This window comes from Nesoenas mayeri (assembly GCF_963082525.1).
Source record: "Nesoenas mayeri genome assembly, chromosome: 38".
NCBI lineage: Eukaryota > Metazoa > Chordata > Aves > Columbiformes > Columbidae > Nesoenas > Nesoenas mayeri.
Genome location: NC_137579.1, coordinates 111,011 through 134,543, shown reverse-complemented (window position 1 = coordinate 134,543; position 23,533 = coordinate 111,011). Strand labels below are relative to the sequence as shown.

The window sequence follows — 23,533 nt, the reverse complement described above, 5'->3', positions numbered from 1 at the left end:
GGCTCCCAGTGACCTCCAGTGGCTCCCAGTGGATCCTAATGGTCCCCAGTGGCTCCCAGTACCTCCCAGTAGCTCCCAGTGGCTCCTAATGGCTCCCAGTAACCCCTAATGGTCCCCAGTAGCTCCCAGTGGCTCCCAGTAGCTCCCAGTAACCCCCAGTGGCTCCCAGTAGCTCCCAGTAACCACTGATACTCCCCAGTACATCCCAGTAGCTCCCAGTGACCCCCAATGGCTCCCAGTAACCCCTAATGGTTCCCAGTAAATCCCAGTAGCTCCCAGTAGCCTCTAATGGGTCCCAGTAACCCCTAATGGTTCCCAGTGGTTCCAGTAGCCCCCAGTAGCTCCCAGTACATCCCCCTTTTTTTCAGGGGCATGCCAGGGTCCGTTTTTAGGCGGGAGGGTCTCACCCGGACGCCTGGGTCCCTTTTGCTTTGCTTGGCTTGCGGGGGAGGGAGCTTGTCCGGACGCCTGGGTCCCTTTTCCTTGGGGGTGGGGAGGAGGTTACCCGGACGCCTGGGTCCCTTTTTGGATGGGATGGGATCATCCGGATGCCTGGGTCCCTTTTCGGGGAGGGTCACCCAGACGCCTGGGTCCCTTTTCTTAGAGAGGGTCACCCGGACGCCTGGGTCCCTTTTGGATGGGATGGGATCCCCCGGACGCCTGGGTCCCTTTCTGGGGAGGGTCACCCGGACGCCTGGGTCCCTTTTCTTAGAGAGGGTTCACCCGGACGCCTGGGTCCCTTTTTGGGAAGGATCACCTGGACGCCTGGGTCCCTTTTCTTAGTGGGGGGGTCACCCGGACGCCTGGGTCCCTTTTCTTAGAGAGGGGTCACCCGGACGCCTGGGTCCCTTTTCGGGGAGGGTCACCCGGACGCCTGGGTCCACTTTTTGGGGTGGCGGGGGGGGGGAGAGGGGGGGGTGTCTCTCACCCGGACGCCTGGGTCCCTTTCGCATTGCTTGGCTTTGCTGTGGGGCACAGGGTTGGGAGGGGGGTCTCCCGGACGCCTGGGTCCCTCCTTCCCCTCCCCCACACCAATGTATCTTCCCCCCCCCCTCCCCCCCCCCCTCCCTTTCCCCTCCCCCCCCCCAGAGGCGGCTGTTGCCGGTGGGGGGAGGGGGACCCGGGGGGGGTGGAGGGGGGGGTGTTGCCCCGCCCCCCTCCCTCCCCTCCCCCCCTCCAGGCCCCTCCCCCCGCGCCGCCGCCGCCGCCCCCCCCCGCGTCACCGCCCGGAGCCGCCGCCCGCCCCGCCCCCCCCTGCAGGTAACCGGGACCCCTCTCCCACCCATGGGAACCCTCCCCCACCCCCACCCATGGGACCCCCAACATTCCCCTCCCCCGCTGCGCTTGCTCTGCTGCACCCCCCCCCCAAGCTCTCTAGGGGGACCCAGGCGTCCGGGAGGGGACCCAGGCATCCGGGGTTGGGGGTGGGGGGGGGGGGTGGGGGGGTTTATATTACATTATATTCTATTATATTAAGGGGTGCCCGGACGCCTGGGTCCTTCCCTCCCACCCTCCCCACCCCCCCCCCGCCACGAGGTGTTTGTGCCTCAGTTTCCCTATTTGAGGGGGTGGGGGGGGGTGGTCCCCGGACGCCTGGGTCCCCTCGGTCATTGGGGTGGGGGGTGTGGGGAGGGGCACCCACCCGGACGCCTGGGTCCCCTGCTGATGTACCCCTCCCCCTCCTTCTGTTCCTCTCTCCTGGGTCCCTCCCGAACGCCTGGGTCCCTCCCCCAGGACCCCCGGCTGGGGCTCCTCATCGCATCCGCCCCCCCGACTCAAATCGTCACCCCCAGCACCCAACGTCACCCCCGGACCGGTAAGTGCCAAAAGGACCCAGGCGTCCGGGTGAAGCCCCTTCTCCCCCACCCCCTCCCGGACGCCTGGGTCCCTTTATCACCCCTTCCCCCCCCCCCCCCCCCCATTTTCGCAGCCCCCCCCCGGGGATCTGGGGGTCCTGATCGCCGCCACCCCCCGCGTCAAACAGGAGCCGCCCCCCAGCGCCTCCCTCGTGCCGGTAAGTGGGGGACCCAGGCGTCCGGGAGGGGGGGACCCAGGCGTCCGGGACTAGGGGGAAGGGGCTTCACCCGGACGCCTGGGTCCACTTTGCCCCCCCCCCCCACCCATAGGTGCCCCCCCCCCGGCTGCCGCGATTGGTGGTTCTGGATGAGAGCGAAGAGGAGGAGGAGGAGGGGGGACGAGAGGTGAGGGGGAGGGGCCCGGACGCCTGGGTCCCCCTTTTTTTGGGGGGGGGGTTGGGGGGTACTCGACACCTGGGTCCTTTATTTTGGTGGGGGGGGGGAATCCCCCGAATGCCTGGGTCCCTTTTTGGGGTTGGGGGGGCACCCGGACGCCTGGGTCCCTTATTTTGGGGGGGGGTGTCCCTTATTTTGGGGGGGAGGTGTCCCTTATTTTGGTGGGGGGGGCGGGGTGGTTGGGACACCCGGACACCTGGGTCCCTTATTTTGGGACACCTGGGTCCCTTATTTTAGTGTCACCCGGATGCCTGGGTCCCTTATTTTGGGGGGGGGGGCCAGGGTGAAGTTAGGACACCCGGACACCTGGGTCCCTTATTTTGGAGGGGGGGGCAGGGTGAAGTTAGGACACCCGGACACCTGGGTCCCTTATTCTGGGGGGGGCTGTCCCTTATTTTGGGGGGGGGGGGGGGCAGGGTGAAGTTAGGACACCCGGACACCTGGGTCCCTTATTCTGGGGGGGGGGGGTGTCCCTTATTTTGGGGGGGGGGGGGGCGGGGTGATTGGGACACCCGGACACCTGGGTCCCTTATTTTGGGGGGGAGGGTCCCTTATTTTGGGGGGGGGAGGGGCGGGGTGGTTGGGACACCCGGACACCTGGGTCCCTTATTTTGGGGGGGAGGGTCCCTTATTTTGAGGTGGGGGGTGAGGTGAAGTTGGGACACCCGGACACCTGGGTCCCTTATTTTGGGACACCTGGGTCCCTTATTTTAGTGTCACCCGGATGCCTGGGTCCCTTATTTTGGGGGGGGGGGGGGGGGGGGGGGGCGGGGTGGTTGGGACACCCGGACACCTGGGTCCATTATTTTGGGGGGAAGGGTCCCTTATTTTGAGGGGGGGGAGGGGTGGTTGGGACACCCGCCCACCTGGGTCCCTTATTTTCAGGGGTGGGGAGGGGGGGTGAAGTTGGGACACCCGGATGCCTGGGTCCCTTCTTTTAGCATCACCCGGACGCCTGGGTCCCTTATTTGCTATCCCCCGAACGCCTGGGTCCCTTCTATTCCACTCCTACCCCCCTCCCACTGGGTTTTGGGTGTGGGTGGGGGGGTCAGCGCTTCAATACCATTACCCCCCCTCATTAACCCTTCCCCCCCCCCCCCTTTTAGCCCCTCCCCTTCCCCCCCCCCCCCTTTTTCCCAGGCACCTTCTTAGCCGAGCTGGCCGAGATCCCCCTCCCCGCCCATTGGGGGGTGGTAGACGCCGTCCCCCCCGTGACCACGCCCCCCGAAGCCCCGCCCCCTCATGGTGGGGTGGCCCCCCCGGCGTTGCGATTGGTCCAACGTTGCCCCCGCTCTCCCATGGCGGCCACGGCCGTTGTTTTGGCCCCCGGTTTGGCTTTTCGGGTGTTGGTGGCACCGAGTCGCCCCGTCCCCCCCGGGCACGAAGTTTTGGCGAGTCGCCCCCCCCGCCTGCGCTCCGTGGACGATTTGGTGGAGTTATTGTGTGATTTGGAGGCGTATCGGCCGTGTCCCGGCCCCCCCGGGGACACCCCCAGACCCCCAGCGCCCCGCTGTCAGGTTTTGGTCCCTGGGGGGAGATGCTGTCAGGCTTGTTTGCTGCTGGGGGGGGGGGGAGGCGTGAATGGGGGTTTGGGGGGGGTGGGGGGGGAGGAATGGATGGGGGGGGTCATAGTGACCCTTAGTTTGGGGGGGGGTAGTGAATGGGGGGTTAATGAATGGGGGTTAATGGATGAGGGGGGTCATAGTGACCCCTAGTTTGGGGGGGGGGTAGTGAATAGGGGGGTAATGAATGGGGGTTAATGGGGGGGTTAGTAATGAATGGGGGGGGTAATGAATAGGGGTTAATGAATGGGGGTTAGTAATGAATGGGGGTTCATGGGGTAATGAATGGGAGGGGGTTAATGAATGGGGGGTAATGAATGGGAGGGGTTGGTAATGAATGGGGGGGTTGGTGATGAATGGGGGTTAATGAATGGGGGTGTCAGTAATGAATGAATGGGGGGTTAGTAATGAATGGGGGGTAATGAATGGGGGGGGTTGGTAATGAATGGGGGTTAATGGGGTTAGTAATGAATGGGGGGTAATGGTGTTAGTAATGAATGGGGGTTAGTAATGAATGGGGGTTAATGGGGGGGTAATGAATGGGGGGTTAGTAATGAATGGGGGGGGTTAGTAATGAATGGGGGTTAATGGGGGGGTAATGAATGGGGGGTTAGTAATGAATGGGGGGGGTTAGTAATGAATGGGGGTTAATGGTGTTAGTAATGAATGGGGGTTAGTAATGAATGAATGGAGGGGTTAGTAATGAATGGGAGGGGTAATGAATGGGGAGTAATGAATGGGGGTTAATGGGGTTAATGAATGGGGATGTCAGTAATGAATGAATGGGGGGCTTAGTAATGAATGGGGGTTAATGGGGGGGTTAGTAATGAATGGGGGTTAATGGGGTTAATGAATGGGGGTGTCAGTAATGAATGAATGGGGGGGTTAGTAATGAATGGGGGTGTTAGTAGTGAATGGGGGTTAATGAATGGGGGTTAATGAATGGAGGGGGTTGGTAATGAATGGGGGTTAATGCAGTTAGTAATGAATGAGGGTGTCAGTAATGAATGAATGGGAGGGTTAGTAATGAATGGGGGTTAATGGGGTAATGAATGGAAGGGGTTAATGAATGGGGAGTAATCAATGGGGGGGTTCATAGTGCCCCCTAGTGGTGGGGGGGGGGGGTAGTAATGAATGGGGGTTAATGGGGGGGTAATGAATGGGGGGTTAGTAATGAATGGGGGTTAATGGGGTTAGTAATGAATGGGGGTGTCAGTAATGAATGAATGGGGGGGTTAGTAATGAATGGGGGGTAATGAATGGGCGATAGTAATGAATGGGGGTTCATGGAGGGGGGGTAATGAATGGGGGGGTTAGTAGTGAATGGGGGTTAATGAATGGGGAATAATGAATGGGGGGTAATGAATGGGGAGTAATGAATGGGGGGTTCATAGTGCCCCCTAGTGGTGGGGGGTAGTGAATGGGGGTTAATGAATGGGGGGGGTTAATAATGAATGGGGGTGAATGGGGGGGTTATTAGTGAATGGGGGTTAATGAATAGGGGTGTCAGTATTGAATGAATGGGAGGGTTAGTAATGAATGGGGGTTAATGGGGGGCTTAGTAATGACTGGGGGTGTTAGTAGTGAATGAATGGGGGGGGGTTAGTAATGAATGGGGGTTAATGAATGGGGGTTAATGGGGTTAATGAATGGGGGTGTCAGTAATGAATGAATGGGAGGGTTGGTAATGAATGGGGGGGTTGGTAATGAATGGGGAGTAATGAATGGGGGTTAATGGGGTAATGAGTGGGGGGGTTAATAGTGCCCCCTTAGTGGGGGGGGGGAGGGGAGGGTAGTGAATGGGGGGTTAATGAATGGGGGGGTAATGAATGGGGGGGTTGGTAATGAATGGGGGTTAATGGGGTTAGTAATGAATGGGGGTGTCAGTAATGAATGAATGGGAGGGGTTAGTAATGAATGGGGGGGTTGGTAATGAATGGGGGGGTTGGTAATGAATGGGGGGGTTGGTAATGAACGGGGGTTAATGGGGTTGGTAATGAATGGGGGTGTCAGTAATGAATGGGGGGGGGTTAGTAATGAATGGAGGTTAATGGCGTAATGAATGGGAGGGGTTAATGAATGGGGGGGGTTAGTAATGAATGGGGGTTAATGGGGTAATGAATGGGGGTAATTAATGAAGGGGGAGTTTAGTAATGAATGGGGGTTAATGGGGTAATGAATGGGAGGGGTTAATGAATGGGGGGTAATGAATGGGGGGGGTAGTAATAAATGGGAGGTAATGAATGGGGGGGGTTACTAATGAATGGGGGGTTCATGGGGGGGGTTAGTGATGAATACGGTTAATGGGGGAGTTAGTAATGAATGGGGGTGTCACTAATGAGTGGGGGTTAATGGATGGGGGATTAATGAATGGGGGCTTAGTAATGAATGGGGGTGTAGGTAATGAATGGGGGGGGGAATTAAATGGGGGGGGGGACACCGAAATTATTGGGAATTAAATATGGGGGAAGAATTAAATGGGGGAGAATTGAAGGGGGGGGCAGGGGGAGAAATTGGGGTGAAACCAGAATTAAGGGGGGAGGGGAATCTAAATTGGGGGGGGGGTGGGAGTTGTTGTTGCACATAGAGGGGGGGGTCACCCCAAATTTTGGGGCAGCAATTGTAGTGCAGGGAACAGCCCCCCCATTCATTCCAAGGGATAATCGCCCCTCCCCTCCCCCCCCCCCCTCCAATGACGTCAGGTTTAGGGGATTCCTCGACCCCTCCCCCACTCTCAGAGCTTCTATTTTTGACACTGGAACCGCCCCCAAAATTGGGGCGCGGCCCCTTTAAGACCCCCCCCCCCCCGCCCCCCTTTCTAATCCCACGTAGAGGTTTAGGTGGGGTCCACATGGGTGTTGCCCCTTTAAGGCGCTGAGGGGGGTGCGGCCCCTTTAAGAGACCCCCCTCAGCCACTTTAGCCCCGCCCACACGCGTCTTCCGCCCTTTCCCGAGGGGGCGTGGCCAACGGAGGCCCCGCCCCCTCCCGCCGTTTCGCGTTTGTTTGTTTTGGCTTAACCGCGGGAATTTGGGGGTGAAACGAGTTTGGGGGGGGGGGGGGGGGGGGGAGGGGGCGGGGCTTGAAAGAAACGGGTCACGTGGTGGAAAAGTGGGTGGGGTCAGGAAAGCCACGCCCCCTCAGGGAGAATTCGCGCCGAAGCCATAACCCCGCCCAGGCCACGCCCCCTTACCCAAGCCTTGCCCAGGCCACGCCCCCTTGCCCAGGCCACGCCCCTTTGTAGCTCCGCCCCCTCGGAAGAGTTAAAGCCGCGAGGAACTTATTTTTTTTATGTAATAAAAGTTTTAAGGACTAAAAAAACTCGTTTGGAAATGAGTTAATTAACGGGGGGAAGTTAATTAATGGGGGGGGGAGGGGACACGGATGCCTGGGTCCCCCTGGTATGTCACGGTTGTCATAGAAACCACCTGTCAATCAAGTGAGTGAGAATGAGAGGGGGTTCAACTGGAAAAATAGGTTTATTGGGGTAGAAATGAATGAGGGGACCCAGGAGTCCGGGAGGGACCCAGGCGTCCGGGGGGGGACCCAGGCGTCCGGGAGAGACCCAGGCGTCCGGGAGGGACCCAGGAGTCCAGGAGGGGACCCAGGCATCTGGGAGGGACCCAGGCGTCCAGGATAGGACCCACAAGTCCAGGAGGGGACCCAGGCGTCCAGGAGGGGACCCAGGCGTCCGGGAGGGGACCCAGTCATCTGGGAGGCACCCAGGTGACCAGGAAGGGACCCAGGCGTCCGGGAGGCACTCAGGTGACCAGGAGGGGACCCAGGCATCCGGGAGGCATCCAGTCATCCGGGAGGGGACCCGGGAGGGACCCAGGAGTCCAGGAGGGACCCAGGCGTCCGGGACGGGACCCAGTCATCTGGGAGGCACCCAGATGACCAGGAGGGGACCCAGGCGTCCGGGAGGGATCCAGGCAAGCAGGAGGGGACCCAGGAGTCCAGGATAGACCCACAAGTCCAGGAGGGACCCAGGCGTCCGGGAGGGGATCCAGGAGTCCGGGAGGGACCCAGGCATCCGGGAGGGGACCCAGGCATCCGGGAGGGACCCAGGCGACCGGGATAGGACCCACAAGTCCAGCAGGGACCCAGGCATCTGGGAGGGACCCAGGCGTCCAGGAGGGACCCAGGAGTCCAGGATAGGACTCACGAGTCCAGGAGGGGACCCAGGCGTCCGGGAGGGACCCAGGAGTCCAGGAGGTCCCAGTCATCCGGGAGGGGACCCAGGCGTCCGGGAGGGGACCCAGGCATCCAGATGGGACCCAGGCGTCCGGGAGGGACCCAGGAGTCCAGAAGGCACCCAGGTGACCAGGAGGGACCCAGGCGTCCAGGAGGCACCCAGGTGACCAGGAGGGACCCAGGCGTCCGGGAGGGGACCCAGGTATCCGGGAGGGACCCAGGAGTCCAGGATAGGACCCACAAGTCCAGGATAGGACCCACAAGTCCAGAAGGGGACCCAAGCATCCGGGAGGCACCCAGATGTCTGGGAGGGGACCCAGGCATCCGGGAGGGACCCAGGCGTCCGGGAGGGGACCCAGGCGTCCGGGAGGGACCCAGGCGTCCGGTCAGGCGCTGGCCAGCAGGCGCTGCTTGCGCGCCGTGGCCGTGTACGGGTGCCAGCGCCACTCGACGTCGGCGGCGTCGCCCTGCTCCAGGGTGCCCAGGCGGATCAGGTACGCTGGGGGGGGACATGGGGACAATGGGGGGACGTGGGGACAATGGGGGGACATGGGGACAATGGGGGGACATGGGGACATCAGGGGGACATCAAGGGGGACATGGGGACACTCACGGCGCAGCTGGAATCGCGGTCCCACCTCCTCCAGTTCCACCTCTTTCCCCCGGCGCCGGTAAATGTGGTTCCTGGGTGGGGGGCAGATGGGGTCAGTGGGGACCCAGGCGTCCGGGGGGGGACCCAGGCGTCCGGGAGACCCCTTGGCCACCCTGTGTCACCCAGCGGACCAGGGGAGGGGGCAGGAAGGGACCCAGGTGTCCGGGAGAGGGGACCCAGGCGTCCGGGGGGGGAACATCCCTTGGCCAACCCATGTCACCCACCGGACCAGGGGAGGGGTCAGTGGGGACCCAGGCGTCCGGGAGAGGGGACTCAGGCATCCGGGGGGGGACCCAGGCGTCCGGGACCCCCCCCATGTCACCCACTGGACCAGGGGAGGGGTCAGTGGGGACCCAGGCGTCCGGGACCCCCCTATGTCACCCACTGGAACAGGGGAGGGGGTCAGGAAAGGACCCAGGTGTCCGGGGACCCCGCTCCCCATGTCACCCACTGGACCAGGGGAGGGGTCAGTGGGGACCCAGGCGTCCGGGAGAGGGGACCCAGGCATCCGAGACCTCCCCTGTGTCACCCACTGGACCAGGGGAGGGGGTCAGGAAAGGACCCAGGCGTCCGGGGACCCCGCCCCCCATGTCACCCACTGGACCAGGGGAGGGGTCAGTGGGGACCCAGGCATCCGGGAGAGGGGACCCAGGCATCCGGGGGGGGACCCAGGCGTCCGGGACCCCCTTATGTCACCCACTGGACCAGGGGGATCAGGAAGGGACCCAGGCGTCCGGGGAACCCCCCTTGTCACCCACCGGACCAGGGGGATCAGGAAGGGACCCAGGCATCCGGGACCCCCCTTGTCACCCACTGAACCAGGGGAGGGGTCAGTGGGGACCCAGGCGTCCGGGAGAGGGGACCCAGGCGTCCGGGACCCCCCTATGTCACCCACTGGACCAGGGGAGGGGGTCAGGAAAGGACCCAGGCGTCCGGGGACCCCGCCCCCCATGTCACCCACTGGACCAGGGGAGGGGCCAGTGGGGACCCAGGTGTCTGGGAGAGGGGACCCAGGCATCCGGGGGGGGACCCAGGCGTCCGGGACCTCCCCGTGTCACCCACTGGACCAGGGGAGGGGGTCAGGAAGGGACCCAGGCGTCCGGGGAACCCCCCTTGTCACCCACCAGACCAGGGGGATCAGGAAGGGACCCAGGCATCCGGGACCCCCCTTGTCATCCATTGAACCAGGGGAGGAGTGAGTGGGGACCCAGGCGTCCGGGGAACCCCCCTTGTCACCCACCGGACCAGGGGGATCAGGAAGGGACCCAGGCGTCCGGGGAACCCTCCATGTCCCTTGTGTCCCCCCCCACATCACCCACAGGACCAGGGAGGGATCAGTGGGGACCCAGGTGTTCGGGAGAGGGGACCCAGGCATTTGGGGGGGACCCAGGCATTTGGGGGGGACCCAGGCGTTCAGGGAGGGACCCAGGCGTCCGGGTGGGGACCCAGGCGTCCGGGGACCCCCGTGTCACCCACCGGACCAGGATGACGTCATCCTGGTTGGCAAATGTCACCACGCGGCGGCTGTCGGGACGGGGGACGGGGAACAGGTGCTTGAGGATCGTGCCCACCTGGGGGGACAATGAGGTCACCCAGTGTCACAGCCATGTCCCCATGTCCCCCTGTCCCCATATCCCCCTGTCCCCATGTCCCATGTCCCCATGTCCCCCTGTCCCCATATCCCCCTGTCCCCATATCCCCCTGTCCCCATGTCCCATGTCCCCATGTCCCCCTGTCCCCATGTCCCCATATCCCCCTGTCCCCATGTCCCATGTCCCCATGTCCCCCTGTCCCCATGTCCCCCTGTCCCCATATCCCCCTGTCCCCATGTCCCATGTCCCCATGTCCCCCTGTCCCCATATCCCCATGTCCCATGTCCCCATGTCCCCCTGTCCCCATATCCCCCTGTCCCCATGTCCCATGTCCCCATGTCCCCATGTCCCCATATCACTCTGTCCCCATGTCCCCCCCAGTGTCCCCCCATTGTCCCCAGTCTCCCCAATGTACCCAGTGTGTCCCCATGTCCCCCCAGTGTCCCCATGTCCCCCCATTGTCCCCAGTCTCCCCATTGTCCCCATGTCCCCCCAGTCTCCCCATGTACCCCCAGTCTCCCCAGTGTCCCCCCATTGTCCCCAGTCTCCCCAATGTCCCCATGTTCCCTCAGTCTCCCCAGTGTCCCCATGTCCCCCCACTGTCCCCATGTCCCCCAATGTCCCTATGTCCCCCCAGCGTCCCCCATTGTCCCCAGTCTCCCCAATGTCCCCAGTGTGTCCCCATGTGCCCCCAGTGTCCCCCCAGTGTCCCCAGTCTCCCCATTGTCCCCATGTCCCCCCAGTCTCCCCATAACCCCCAGTCTCCCCATATTGTCCCCAGTCTCCCTAATGTCCCCCCCATTGTCACCATGTCCCCCCAGTGTCCCCATGTCCCCCCAGTGTCCACCCCATTACCCCCATGTCCCCCCAGTGTCCCTATGTCCCCCCAGCATCCCCCATTGTCCCCAGTCTCCCTAATGTCCCCAGTGTGTCCCCATATCCCCCCAGTGTCCCCACATTGTCCCCAGTCTCCCCAATGTCCCCAGTGTGTCCCCATGTCCCCCCAGTATCCCCCAGTCTCCCCATGTCCCCCCAGTGTCCCCATGTCCCCCCAGTCGCCCCAATGTCCCCATGTCCCCCCATTGTCCCCAGTCTCCCCACATTGTCCCCATGTCCCCTCAGTCTCCCCAGTGTCCCCCATTGTCCCCATGTCCCCCCACTGTCTCCATGTCCCCCAATGTCCCCACGTCCCCCCAGTGTCCCCCCATTGTCCCTAGTCTCCCCACATTGTCCCCATGTCCCCTCAGTCTCCTCAGTGTCCCCCACTGTCCCCATGTCCCCCAATGTCCCTATGTCCCCCCAGCGTCCCCCATTGTCCCCAGTCTCCCCAATGTCCCCAGTGTGTCCCCATGTCCCCCCAGTGTCCCCAGTCTCCCCATTGTCCCCATGTCCCCCCAGTCTCCCTATAACCCCCAGTCTCCCCATATTGTCCCCAGTCTCCCTAATGTCCCCCTCATTGTCCCCATGTCCCCCCAGTGTCCCCATGTCCCCCCAGTGTCCACCCCATTACCCCCATGTCCCCCCAGTGTCCCTATGTCCCCCCAGCGTCCCCCATTGTCCCCAGTCTCCCTAATGTCCCCAGTGTGTCCCCATATCCCCCCAGTGTCCCTACATTGTCCCCAGTCTCCCCAATGTCCCCAGTGTGTCCCCATGTCCCCCCAGTATCCCCCAGTCTCCCCATGTCCCCCCAGTGTCCCCATGTCCCCCCAGTCGCCCCAATGTCCCCATGTCCCCCCATTGTCTCCAGTCTCCCCACATTGTCCCCATGTCCCCTCAGTCTCCCCAGTGTCCCCCATTGTCCCCATGTCCCCCCACTGTCCCCATGTCCCCCAATGTCCCCACGTCCCCCCAGTGTCCCCCCATTGTCCCTAGTCTCCCCACATTGTCCCCATGTCCCCTCAGTCTCCTCAGTGTCCCCCACTGTCCTCATGTCCCCCAATGTCCCTATGTCCCCCCAGCGTCCCCCATTGTCCCCAGTCTCCCCAATGTCCCCAGTGTGTCCCCATGTCCCCCCAGTGTCCCCAGTCTCCCCATTGTCCCCATGTCCCCCCAGTCTCCCCATAACCCCCAGTCTCCCCATATTGTCCCCAGTCTCCCTAATGTCCCCCTCATTGTCCCCATGTCCCCCCCAGTGTCCCCACATTGTCCCCAGTGTCCCCACATTGTCCCCAGTCTCCCCAATGTCCCCAGTGTGTCCCCATGTCCCCCCAGTATCCCCCAGTCTCCCCATGTCCCCCCACTGTCCTCATGTCCCCCAGTGTCCCCATGTGCCCAGTGTCCCCATTGTCCCCATGTCCCTCAGTGTCCCCATACTGTCCCCAGTCTCCCCAGTGTCCCCATGTCCCTCCAGTGTCCCCCATTGTCCCCAGTGTGTCCCCAATGTCCCCAGTGTGTCCCCATGCCCCCCAGTGTCCCCATATCCCCCCAATCTCCCCATGTCCCCCCATTGGCCATATGCCCCCCTCAGTGTCCCCATGTCCCCAGTCCCCGCATTGTCCCCATGTCCCCCATTGTCCCCTGTGTCCCCCAGTGTCCCCATTGTCCCCAATGTCCCCAAGTCCCGCCCTGCGTCCCAGCGTCGTGTCCATCTTGAGCAGCAGCAGATGCGGCGCCACTAGGGGGCGCCCCCGTGTCCCCCATTGTCCCCATGTCCCCCCAGTCTCCCCATATTGTCCCCAGTCTCCTCATGTCCCCCCATTGGCCACATGTCCCCTCAGTGTCCCCATGTCCCCTCAGTCTCCCCAGTGTCCCCCATTGTCCTCATGTCCCCCCACTGTCCTCATGTCCCCCAGTGTCCCCATGTGCCCAGTGTCCCCATTGTCCCCATGTCCCTCAGTGTCCCCATACTGTCCCCAGTCTCCCCAGTGTCCCCATGTCCCTCCAGTGTCCCCCATTGTCCCCAGTGTGTCCCCAATGTCCCCAGTGTGTCCCCATGCCCCCCAGTGTCCCCATATCCCCCCAATCTCCCCATGTCCCCCCATTGGCCATATGCCCCCCTCAGTGTCCCCATGTCCCCAGTCCCCCCATTGTCCCCAATGTCCCCATTGTCCCCAATGTCCCCATGTCCCACCCTGCGTCCCAGCGTCGTGTCCATCTTGAGCAGCAGCAGATGCGGCGCCACTAGGGGGCGCCCCCGTGTCCCCCATTGTCCCCATGTCCCCCCAGTCTCCCCATATTGTCCCCAGTCTCCTCATGTCCCCCCATTGGCCACATGTCCCCTCAGTGTCCCCATGTCCCCTCAGTCTCCCCAGTGTCCCCCATTGTCCTCATGTCCCCCCACTGTCCTCATGTCCCCCAGTGTCCCCATGTGCCCAGTGTCCCCATTGTCCCCATGTCCCTCAGTGTCCCCATACTGTCCCCAGTCTCCTCAGTGTCCCCATGTCCCTCCAGTGTCCCCCATTGTCCCCAGTGTGTCCCCAATGTCCCCAGTGTGTCCCCATGCCCCCCAGTGTCCCCATATCCCCCCAATCTCCCCATGTCCCCCCATTGGCCATATGCCCCCCTCAGTGTCCCCATGTCCCCAGTCCCCCCATTGTCCCCAATGTCCCCATTGTCCCCCATTGTCCCCAATGTCCCCATGTCCCACCCTGCGTCCCAGCGCCGTGTCCATCTTGAGCAGCAGCAGATGCGGCGCCACCAGGGGGGCGCCCCCGTGTCCCCCCGTGTCCCTGCGCAGGACGGTCCCGCTCAGCGTGAAGTGGGCGCTGGGCCCGTGGGGCAGGTGACACACGGACAGCCCGTCTGGGGACACACAGACATGAGGGGGGCGGGGCCTCAGCGGGACACGCCCCCTCAAGACAAGACCTCACCCCCTCAGCAGAGTGAGCACGGAGGTGCCTCCCCCCTCCCCGTAGCCACGCCCCTTTCGTTAGCCACGCCCACCTCCCCACTTGGCCCCGCCCCTCACCCACCCATCCACTGTCCCTTCCCCTTGGCCCCGCCCTTTTCATTAGCCCCGCCCCTTTCATTAGCTCCACCCCAAGCCATCCTCACACAAGCCCCGCCCTTCCGCTTTAGCCCCTCCCCCCTTGACACCGCCCCCTCTCATTTAGCCCCGCCCCTTATAGGTTTAGGGCTGCTCCCTTCAGCAACTCCCCTTGTCCCCGCCCCCTCTCCCTTAGCCACGCCCCCTCCCCTTGCCAAGCCCCTTATAGGTCCAGGGCTGCTCCCTTTAGCACCTCCCCTTGTCCTCGGCCCCTCCCCTTTAGCCACGCCCCCTCGCCCTTGTCCCCGCCCCCTTTCCGCATGCCAGCCCCTTATAGGTCAAGGGCTGCTTCCTTTAGCCCCTCCCCTTGTCCCCGCCCCCTCACCATTGTCCCCGCCCCCTCTCCCTTAGCCACGCCCCCTCCCCTTGTCAAGCCCCTTATAGGTCCAGGGCTGCTCCCTTTAGCCCCTCCCCTTGTCCCCGCCCCCTCCCCTTTAGCCCCACCCCCTTTCCCCTCACCAATCCCCTTACAGCTCCATGGCAGCTCCCTTCCCTTGTCCCCGCCCCCTCTCCCTTAGCCACGCCCCCTTTCCCCTTGCCAATCCCCTTATAGGCCAACGGCTGTCCCCTTTAGCTCCTCCCCTTGTCCCCGTCCCCTCTCCCTTAGCCACGCCCCCTCCCATTGCCACGCCCCTTATAGGTCCAGGGCTGCTCCCTTTAGCCCCGCCCCTCCCCTTTAGCCCCACCCCCTCGGCCTTGTCCCCGCCCCCTTTCCCCTCGCCAAGCCCCTTACAGCTCCATGGCTGCTCCCTTTCCTTGTCCCTGCCCCCTCCCCTTGCCAGTCCCCTTATAGGTCCAGGGCTGATTCCTTTAGCCCCGCCCCTCCCCTTTAGCCCCGCCCCCTCGCCCTTGTCCCCGCCCCCTTTCCTTTAGCTCCACCCCCTTTCCCCTCGCCAAGCCCCTTATAGGTCCAGCGCTGCTCCCTTTGGCCTCTGCACTTGGTCCCGCCCCCTCCTCCCTTGTCCCCGCCCCCTCCCCTCTAGCCCCGCCCCCTTTCCCCTCACCAATCCCCTTACAGCTCCATGGCAGCTCCCTTCCCTTGTCCCCGCCCCCTCTCCCTTAGTCACGCCCCCTTTCCCCTTGTCAATCCCCTTATAGGCCAACGGCTGTCCCCTTTAGCTCCTCCCCTTGTCCCCGTCCCCTCTCCTTTAGCCACGCCCCCTCCCATTGCCACGCCCCTTATAGGTCCAGGGCTGCTCCCTTTAGCCCCGCCTCTCTCCTTTAGCCCCACCCCCTCGGCCTTGTCCCCGCCCCCTTTCCTTTAGCTCCACCCCCTTTCCCCTCGCCAAGCCCCTTATAGGTCCAGCGCTGCTCCCTTTGGCCTCTGCCCTTGGTCCCGCCCCCTCCTCCCTTGTCCCCGCCCCCTCCCCTCTAGCACCGCCCCCTTTCCCCTCACCAATCCCCTTACAGTTCCATGGCAGCTCCCTTCCCTTGTCCCCGCCCCCTCTCCCTTAGCCACGCCCCCTTTCCCCTTGCCAATCCCCTTATAGGCCCATGGCTGTCCCCTTTAGCTCCTCCCGTTGTCCCCGTCCCCTCTCCCTTAGCCACGCCCCCTCCCATTGCCACGCCCCTTATAGGTCCAGGGCTGCTCCCTTTAGCCCCGCCCCTCTCCTTTAGCCCCACCCCCTCACCCTTGTCCCCACCCCCTTTCCTTTAGCCCCACCCCCTTTCCCCTCATCAAGCCCTTTATAGGTCCAGGGTTGCTCCCTTTAGCCCCGCCCCTCTCCTTTAGCCCCACCCCCTCACCCTTGTCCCCACCCCCTTTCCTTTAGCCCCACCCCCTTTTCCCTCATCAAGCCCCTTATAGGTCCAGCGCTGCTCCCTTTGGCCTCTGCCCTTGTCCCCGCCCCCTCCCCTCTTGTCCCCGCCCCCTCCCCTTTAGCCCCGCCCCTCACCGGGGTCCCCGCGGGTCTCGTGCAGCAGCAGCAGGTCGGTGACCCCGGCCGCCCTGCAGGCCCCCACCAGCGCCCCCATGTCCGCCCGGCCCCGGTTCATGCGCCGCGCGCCCGGGATCAGCAAGCACAGCTCCTGAGGGGGCGGGGACACAGGGGGCGGGGTCAGGGATAGGCCACGCCCACCCTGACCACGCCCCCAGAGGTTCCACCCCCCCTCCCATCAGCCCCTCATGTCCCATTCTGACTTCCCCCATCGCCACCAATGACTGCTCCAGGGGGCGGGGCTAAGGGAGGCGTGGCCAAAGAGGGTCCTCCCACCTTGTGGTCACGCCCCCATTAGGCTCCGCCCACCCTCAATAGGCTCCACCCCTTCCCATCAGCCCCTCATGTCCCATTCTGGCTTCCCCCATTGCCACCAATGACTGTTCCAGGGGGCGGGGCTAACGGAGGCGTGGCCAAAGAGGATCCTCCCACCTTGTGGCCACGCCCCCATTAGGCTCCGCCCACCCTCAATAGGCTCCACCCCCTCCCATCAGCCCCTCAAGTCCCATTCTGGGTCCTTCCATTGCCGCCAAGGACAGCTCCAGGGGGCGGGGCTAACGGAGGCGTGGCCGAAAATGCCCCTCCCACCTTTTGGCCACGCCCCCTTTAGGCTCCACCCACCTTCAATAGGCTCCACCCCCTCATGTCCCATTCTGACTTCCCCCATTACCACCAACGACCACACCAGGGGGCGGGGCTAACGGGGGCGTGGCCGAATATGCCCCTCCCACCTTTTGGCCACGCCCCTTTAGGCTCCACCCCCTCTCATTAACCCCACTCCTGTCCCACTATGGGTCCCTCCACCAAGCACCAGATACGTGACCGGGGGCGGGGCCAAAATGGGAGGGGCCAAAAGGCTCCTCCCCCTTTGTGACCACGCCCCTAACAGGCTCCGCCATAAGCCACGCCCCTCCCTTAAGCCACACCCCCTCCTATAACCACCTATTGGTGGAATGGCTGCCCAAAGTCCCACCCACCACTAAGCTCCTCCCAATGGGAACCCCCGCCCAGGCCACGCCCCTCGCAAGCCCCGCCCACTACGCAAGCCCCGCCCACCTTGGCGAAGAGGCGCAGGCGGGAGCTGGGGTCACGTGACGTCGTCACCATCACTCGTGGCGGCTCCAGCCCCGCCCCACTTGTATTCGTCGTCATGGTGACTGGGCTCTGGGGGGCGGGGCTTAGCCAGGCCACACCCCCTGAGCCCCAAGCCCCGCCCACTCCAGGAAAAGGGGAATTCAGGGTGGTTTTGGGGGTGTTTTTTGGGGAAATTTTGGGGTGTTTGGGGGGTTTTTTTGGGGGTCGATTTTGAGAGTATTTTGGGGGTTCTTTCTGGGGTATTTTAGGGTGTTTTGGGGTGGTTTTGGGGCATTTTGGGGGTACTTTGGGGGTATTTTTTGGGAATTTTGGGGGGATTTTAGGGTGTTTTGGGGGATTTTTCGGGGGTATTTCAGGGTGGGTTTTGGGGGTATTTTAAGGGTGTTTTCGGGGTGTTTTCTTGGGTAATTTGGGGTGTTCTTTGGGGTGTCTTAGTGTATTTCACGTTGTATATTGGGGTGTATTTTTGGCTAATTTAGGGTGTTTCAGGGTGTATTTTGGGGGGTATTTTAGGGTGATCTGAGGTGTATTTTGGGGTGATATGGGGTGTATTTAGGGGTATTTTCAAGTGTTTTTTGGGGTGTTTTGGGGGGTATTTCATGGTGGTTTTGGGGTGTTTCAGGGTGTTTTTTGAGGTATTTCAGGGTGTATTTTTGGGTGTAGTTTTCAGGTGATTTGACGTGTATTTTGGGGTATTTTCGGGTGGTTTTGGGGGCTATTTTTGGTTGTTTCGGGGTGGGTTTTTGGGGGTATTTCAGGGTGTAGTTTTGGGTGTAGTTTTCAGGTGATTTGTGGTGTATTTTGGGGTATTCTCGGGTGGTTTTGGGGGCTATTTTAGGGTGTTTCGGGGTGGGTTTTTTGGGGGTATTTTAGGCTGTTCTGGGGTGTTTTTTGGGTGTTTTTGGACGTATTTCAGGGTGTATTTTTGGGTGTAGTTTTCAGGTGATCTGGGGTGTATTTTGGGCTGTTTTAGGGGTGTTTTTGGGGTCCCCGCTCACCTGTCCCCGCCGGGGGATCGAACTCCAGCTCCCTCTGTAGTTTTAGGGCCTCTCGGCGCAGCTCCGAGGGCAGCAACCGGTTCTCTTTGGGGGGGGATATGGAAATGGGGGGTCAGGGGGGGACCCCAAAAGTATCAACATCCCATTGACCCCCCCCCCCCAGAACCCCCCAAAACCCCAATGACCCAAAAACCCCATTGACACCCCCCCCTAGGACCCCCCAAAACCCCATTGACCCCAAAAGCCCCACTGAGCCCCCTAATGTCCCCATAACCCCCTAATGTCCCTATATCCCCCTTAATATCCCCATAACCCCCTTAATGTCCCCATAACCCCCATAAGGTCCCAACAACCCGTAAATGTCCCCATAACCCCCCCAATGTCCCCATAACCCCCCCCCAATCTCACCATAACCCCTAATGTCTCTATGTCCCCCTCAATGTCCCCATAACCCCCCATAAGGTCCCTATAACCCACTAATGTCCCCATAACCCCTTAATGTCCCCATAACCCCCATAATGTCCCCATGTCCCCCCCAGATGTCCCCATAACCCAATAATGTCCCCATAACCGCCCCTAATGTCCCTATGTCCCCCATAATGTCCCCATGAGCCCCCTAATGTCCCCATAACCCCCATAACGTCCCCATAACCCCCCTTAATGTCCCCATAACCCCCCCTAATGTCCCTGTGACCCTCCCCGATGTCACCTTTGTCTCTATTTGTCCCCATAACCCCCCTTAATGTCCCCATAACCCCCCCTAATGTCCCTGTGACCCCCCCCGATGTCACCTTTGTCTCTATTTGTCCCCAACTCCACCATCAGACCCACAAGCTCCTGCAGCCCCAAGCGCAGCGATAACCCCCTAATGTCTCCATAACCCCCCATAATGTCCCCAGAACCCCCTGTAACTTCTCCCTGATGTCCCCGTGACCCCCCTAATGTCCCCATAACCCCCTTAATGTCCCCATAACCCCATAATGTCCCCATAACCCCCATAATGTCCCCATGTCCCCCCCAGATGTCCCCATAACCCAATAATGTCCCCATAACCCCTTAATGTCCCCATAACCCTCCTAACGTTCCTATGTCCCCCCTAATGTCCCCATGACCCCCTCTAATGTCCCCATGACCCCCTAATGTCCCCATAACCCCCCCCTAACGTCCCTATGTCCCCCATAATGTCCCCATAACCCTCATAATGTCCCCATTAGCCCCCTAATGTCCCCATAATCCCCCCTAATGTCCCCATGACCCCCCTAATGTCCCCCTGTGCCCCCCAATGTTCCCATAACCCCCATAATGTCCCCATAACCCATTAATGTCCCCATAACTCCCATAACGTCCCCATAACCCCCCTAATGTCACCATAACCCCCATAATGTCCCTATAACCCCCCTTAATGTCCCCATAACCCCCCCTAATGTCCCTGTGACCCCCCCTGATGTCACCTTTGTCCCTTTTGTCCCCAACTCCACCATCAGACCCACAAGCTCCTGCAGCCCCAAGCGCAGCGATAACCCCCTGAAGTCCCCATAACTCCCCTTAATGTCCCCAGAACCCCCTGTAACTTCTCCCTGATGTCCCCGTGACCCCCCTAATGTCCCCATAACCCCCTTAATGTCCCCATAACCCCCATAATGTCCCCATAACCCCCATAATGTCCCCATGTCCCCCCCAGATGTCCCCATAACCCAATAATGTCCCCATAACCCCTTAATGTCCCCATAACCCCCCCTAACGTCCCTATGTCCCCCATAATGTCCCCATAACCCTCATAATGTCCCCATTAGCCCCCTAATGTCCCCATAATCCCCCCTAATGTCCTCATGACCCCCCTAATGTCCCCATGACCCCCCAATGTTCCCATAACCCCCATAATGTCCCCATAACCTATTAATGTCCCCATAACCCCCATAACGTCCCCATAACCCCCCTAATGTCACCATAACCCCCATAATGTCCCTATAACCCCCCTTAATGTCCCCATAACCCCCCCTAATGTCCCTGTGACCCCCCCTGATGTCACCTTTGTCCCTTTTGTCCCCAACTCCACCATCAGACCCACAAGCTCCTGCAGCCCCAGGCGCAGCGATAACCCCCTTGAAGTCCCCAGAACCCCCCATAATGTCCCCAGAACCCCCCTTAATGTCACCATAACCCCCTGTAACTTCTCCCTGATGTCCCCATGACCCCCCTTGATGTCCCCGTGACCCCCCGATGTCCCTGTTGTCCCCTGGTGTCCCCCCCCGTTACCATCCAGCGCCTGTCGGAGCTGCTCCCTGCGCTGCTGCTGCCGCTGCAGCCGCTGCTGCTGCTCGCGCTGCCGCAGGAACTCGCGGCGCTCGCGGGCCTGCCGGCGCAACTGGGGACACCAGTGACGTCAGCGGGGGGACGGGGACATCGGGGACAAGTTACAGGGGGTTCTGGGACATTAAGGGGGGTTCTGGGGACATTAGGGGGGGTTATGGGGACATTAAGGGGGGTTATGGGGACATTAGGGGGGTTATCGCTGCGCCTGGAGCTGCAGGAGCTTGTGGGTCTGATGGTGGAGTTGGGGACAAAAGGGACAAAGGTGACATCAGGGGGGTCATAGGGATATCGGGGGTTCATGAGGACATCGGGGCGAAGTTACAGGGGGTTATGGTGACATTAGGGGGATTATGGGGACATTAAGGGGTTGTGGGGACCTTAGCGGGGGTTATGGGGACATTAAGGGGTTGTGGGGACATTAGGAGCTATGGGGACATTGGGGGGGACAGGGGTACAGTGGGGAGGACATGGGGACCTTATGGGGGGTTATGGGGACATTATGGGGGTTATGGGGACAGTAAGGGAGGGGTTATGGGGACCTTATGGGGACATTAGGGGTTAATGGGGACAGTAAGGGGGGTTATGGGGACATTGGGGGGGTTATGGGGACATTAAGGGGTTATGGGGACATTAAGAGGGGGGCTATGGGGACATTGCGGGGACATGGGGACCTTAGGGGTTATGGGGACATTAGGGGGGTTAAGAGGACATTAGAGAGGGTTATGGGGACACTGCGGGATTTGGGGACACTGGGAGAACATGGGGACATTGGGAGGTTATGGGGACCTTAGGGGTTATGGGGACATTGGGGGGGGTCATGGGAACATTAGGGGGGATTATGGGGACATTAGGGGGGTTCTGGGGACATTAAGGGGGGTTCTGGGGACTTCAGGGGGTTATCGCTGCGCCTGGGGCTGCAGGAGCTTGTGGGTCTGATGGTGGAGTTGGGGGACAAAAGGGACAAAGGTGACATCAGGGGGGGTCATGGGGACATCGGGGCGAAGTTACAGGGGGTTATGGTGACATTAGGGGGGGGTTATGGGGACATTGGGGGGGACAGGGGGACATTGGGGAGCACATGGGGACCTTATGGGGGGTTATGGGGACATTATGGGGGTTATGGGGACAGTAAGGGGTTATGGGGACATTAGGGGGTTATGGGGACATTAGGGGGTTATGGGGACATTAAGGGGGGTTCTGGGGACATTAGGGGGGTTATCGCTGCTCCTGGGGCTGCAGGAGCTTGTGGGTCTGATGGTGGAGTTGAGGACAAAAGGGACAAAGGTGACATCACGGGGGGTCATGGTGACATTGGGGCGAAGTTACAGGGGGTTATGGGGACATTAGGGGGTTATGGGGACAGTAAGGGGGATTATGGGGACATTATGGGGTTATGGGGATATTATGGGGGTTATGGGGATATTATGGGGGTTATGGGGACATTATGGGGTTGTGGGGACATTGGGGGTTATGGGACATTGGGGGGCACAGGGGGACATTGTGGGGGACAGAGGGACATTGTGGGGGACAGGGGGACCTTATGGGGGGTTATGGGGGACATTAGGGGGGATTGTGGGGACATTAAGGGGTTGTGGGGACATTAAGGAGGGTTATGGGGACATTAGGGGGGACAGGAGAACATTGGGGGCGACACGGGGACCTTATGGGGGGTTATGGGGACATTGGGGGGCACATGGGGACCTTATGGGGGGTTATGGGGACATTGTGGGGGGACACAGGGACATTAGGGGGGTTATGGGGACATTGGGAGTTTGGGGACATTGGGAGTTATGGGGACATTGGGGAGACATGGGGACATTGGGAGGTTATGGGGACCTTAGGGGTTATGGGGACATTGGGGGGGTCATGGGAACATTAGGGGGGATTATGGGGACATTAGGGGGGGTTATGGGGACATTAAGGGGGGTTCTGGGGACATTAGGGGGGTTATCGCTGCGCCTGGGGCTGCAGGAGCTTGTGGGTCTGATGGTGGAGTTGGGGACAAAAGGGACAAAGGTGACATAAGGGGGGTCATGGGGACATCAGGGGGGGTCATGGGGACATCGGAGCGAAGTTACAGGGGGTTATGGTGACATTAGGGGGTTATGGGGACAGTAAGGGGGATTATGGGGACATTAGGGGTTATGGGGACATTAGGGGGGTTATGGGGACATTAGGAGTTATGGGGACATTGGGGGATTATGGGGACATTGCGGGGGACAGGGGGACCTTATGGGGGGTTATGGGGACATTATGGGGACATTAGGGGTTATGGGGACAGTAAAGGGGGTTCTGGGGACATTAAGGGGTTATGGGGACATTAAGGGGTTGTGGGGACCTTATGGGGCGTTATGGGGACATTGGGGGGTTGTGGGGACATTATGGGGGTTATGGGGACATTAGGGAGAACATGGGGACATTAGGGGGGACATGAGGACATTAAGGGGGACATTAGGGGGGGTTATGGGGACATGGGGGGGGACATGGGGACATTATGGGGGACATTATGGGGGACATTGGGGTGTTACGGGGACATTAGGGAGAACATGGGGACATTAGGGGGGACATGGGGACATTAAGGGGGACATTGGGGGGGTTATGGGGACATGGGGGGGGACATGGGGACATTATGGGGGACATTGGGGTGTTACGGGGACGTTAGGGGGGGTTATGGGGACATTGGGGGGGGACATGGGGACATTATGGGGACACATAGGGACACTGTTGGGGACATGGGGACACTGGGGGACACAACCAGCCCCCCCGCCCCCCCCCCCCTCCCCGCGACCCCACAACAACACAGACCCCTCCACTCACCATAGTGGCGGCCACTCCGCTCTCCACACGCCACACGCCGGCACCTCCCAACACCGCCGCCGCCGATTGGCCAGGAGCGTGTGGGGGAAGCCAATGGGAGAGCCCGCTGCTGGGGAACGCCGCTGCGCCCTCAAGAAA

General features: G+C 61.3%; 2 protein-coding genes across 2 annotated transcripts in view; one reads left to right on the top strand and one right to left on the bottom strand.

Moving 5' to 3' along the window:
* Positions 1-6,712, top strand: part of LOC308051356 (methyl-CpG-binding domain protein 1-like) — a gene marked incomplete at its 3' end in the record, with an annotated part of 37,115 nt that extends 30,403 nt beyond the window's left edge. Inside the window, exons 13-16 of the mRNA XM_080361737.1 lie at positions 1,931-2,014; positions 2,127-2,201; positions 3,359-3,829; positions 6,686-6,712. Coding sequence (XP_080217863.1) covers positions 1,931-2,014; positions 2,127-2,201; positions 3,359-3,829; positions 6,686-6,712 — 657 coding nt within the window. The remainder of the gene's footprint in view (positions 1-1,930; positions 2,015-2,126; positions 2,202-3,358; positions 3,830-6,685) is intronic.
* A 1,406-nt stretch (positions 6,713-8,118) lies between these two features.
* IMP4 (IMP U3 small nucleolar ribonucleoprotein 4) lies at positions 8,119-23,522 on the bottom strand. Its single transcript, XM_080361734.1, is given in 10 exon segments — positions 8,119-8,505; positions 8,620-8,690; positions 10,135-10,229; positions 13,837-13,991; positions 16,131-16,263; positions 17,229-17,303; positions 17,305-17,336; positions 18,266-18,349; positions 20,522-20,630; positions 23,396-23,522. Coding segments are annotated over 10 exon segments (870 nt in total). The 5' UTR covers positions 23,399-23,522; the 3' UTR covers positions 8,119-8,392.
* Between the last annotated feature and the right edge of the window lie 11 nt (positions 23,523-23,533).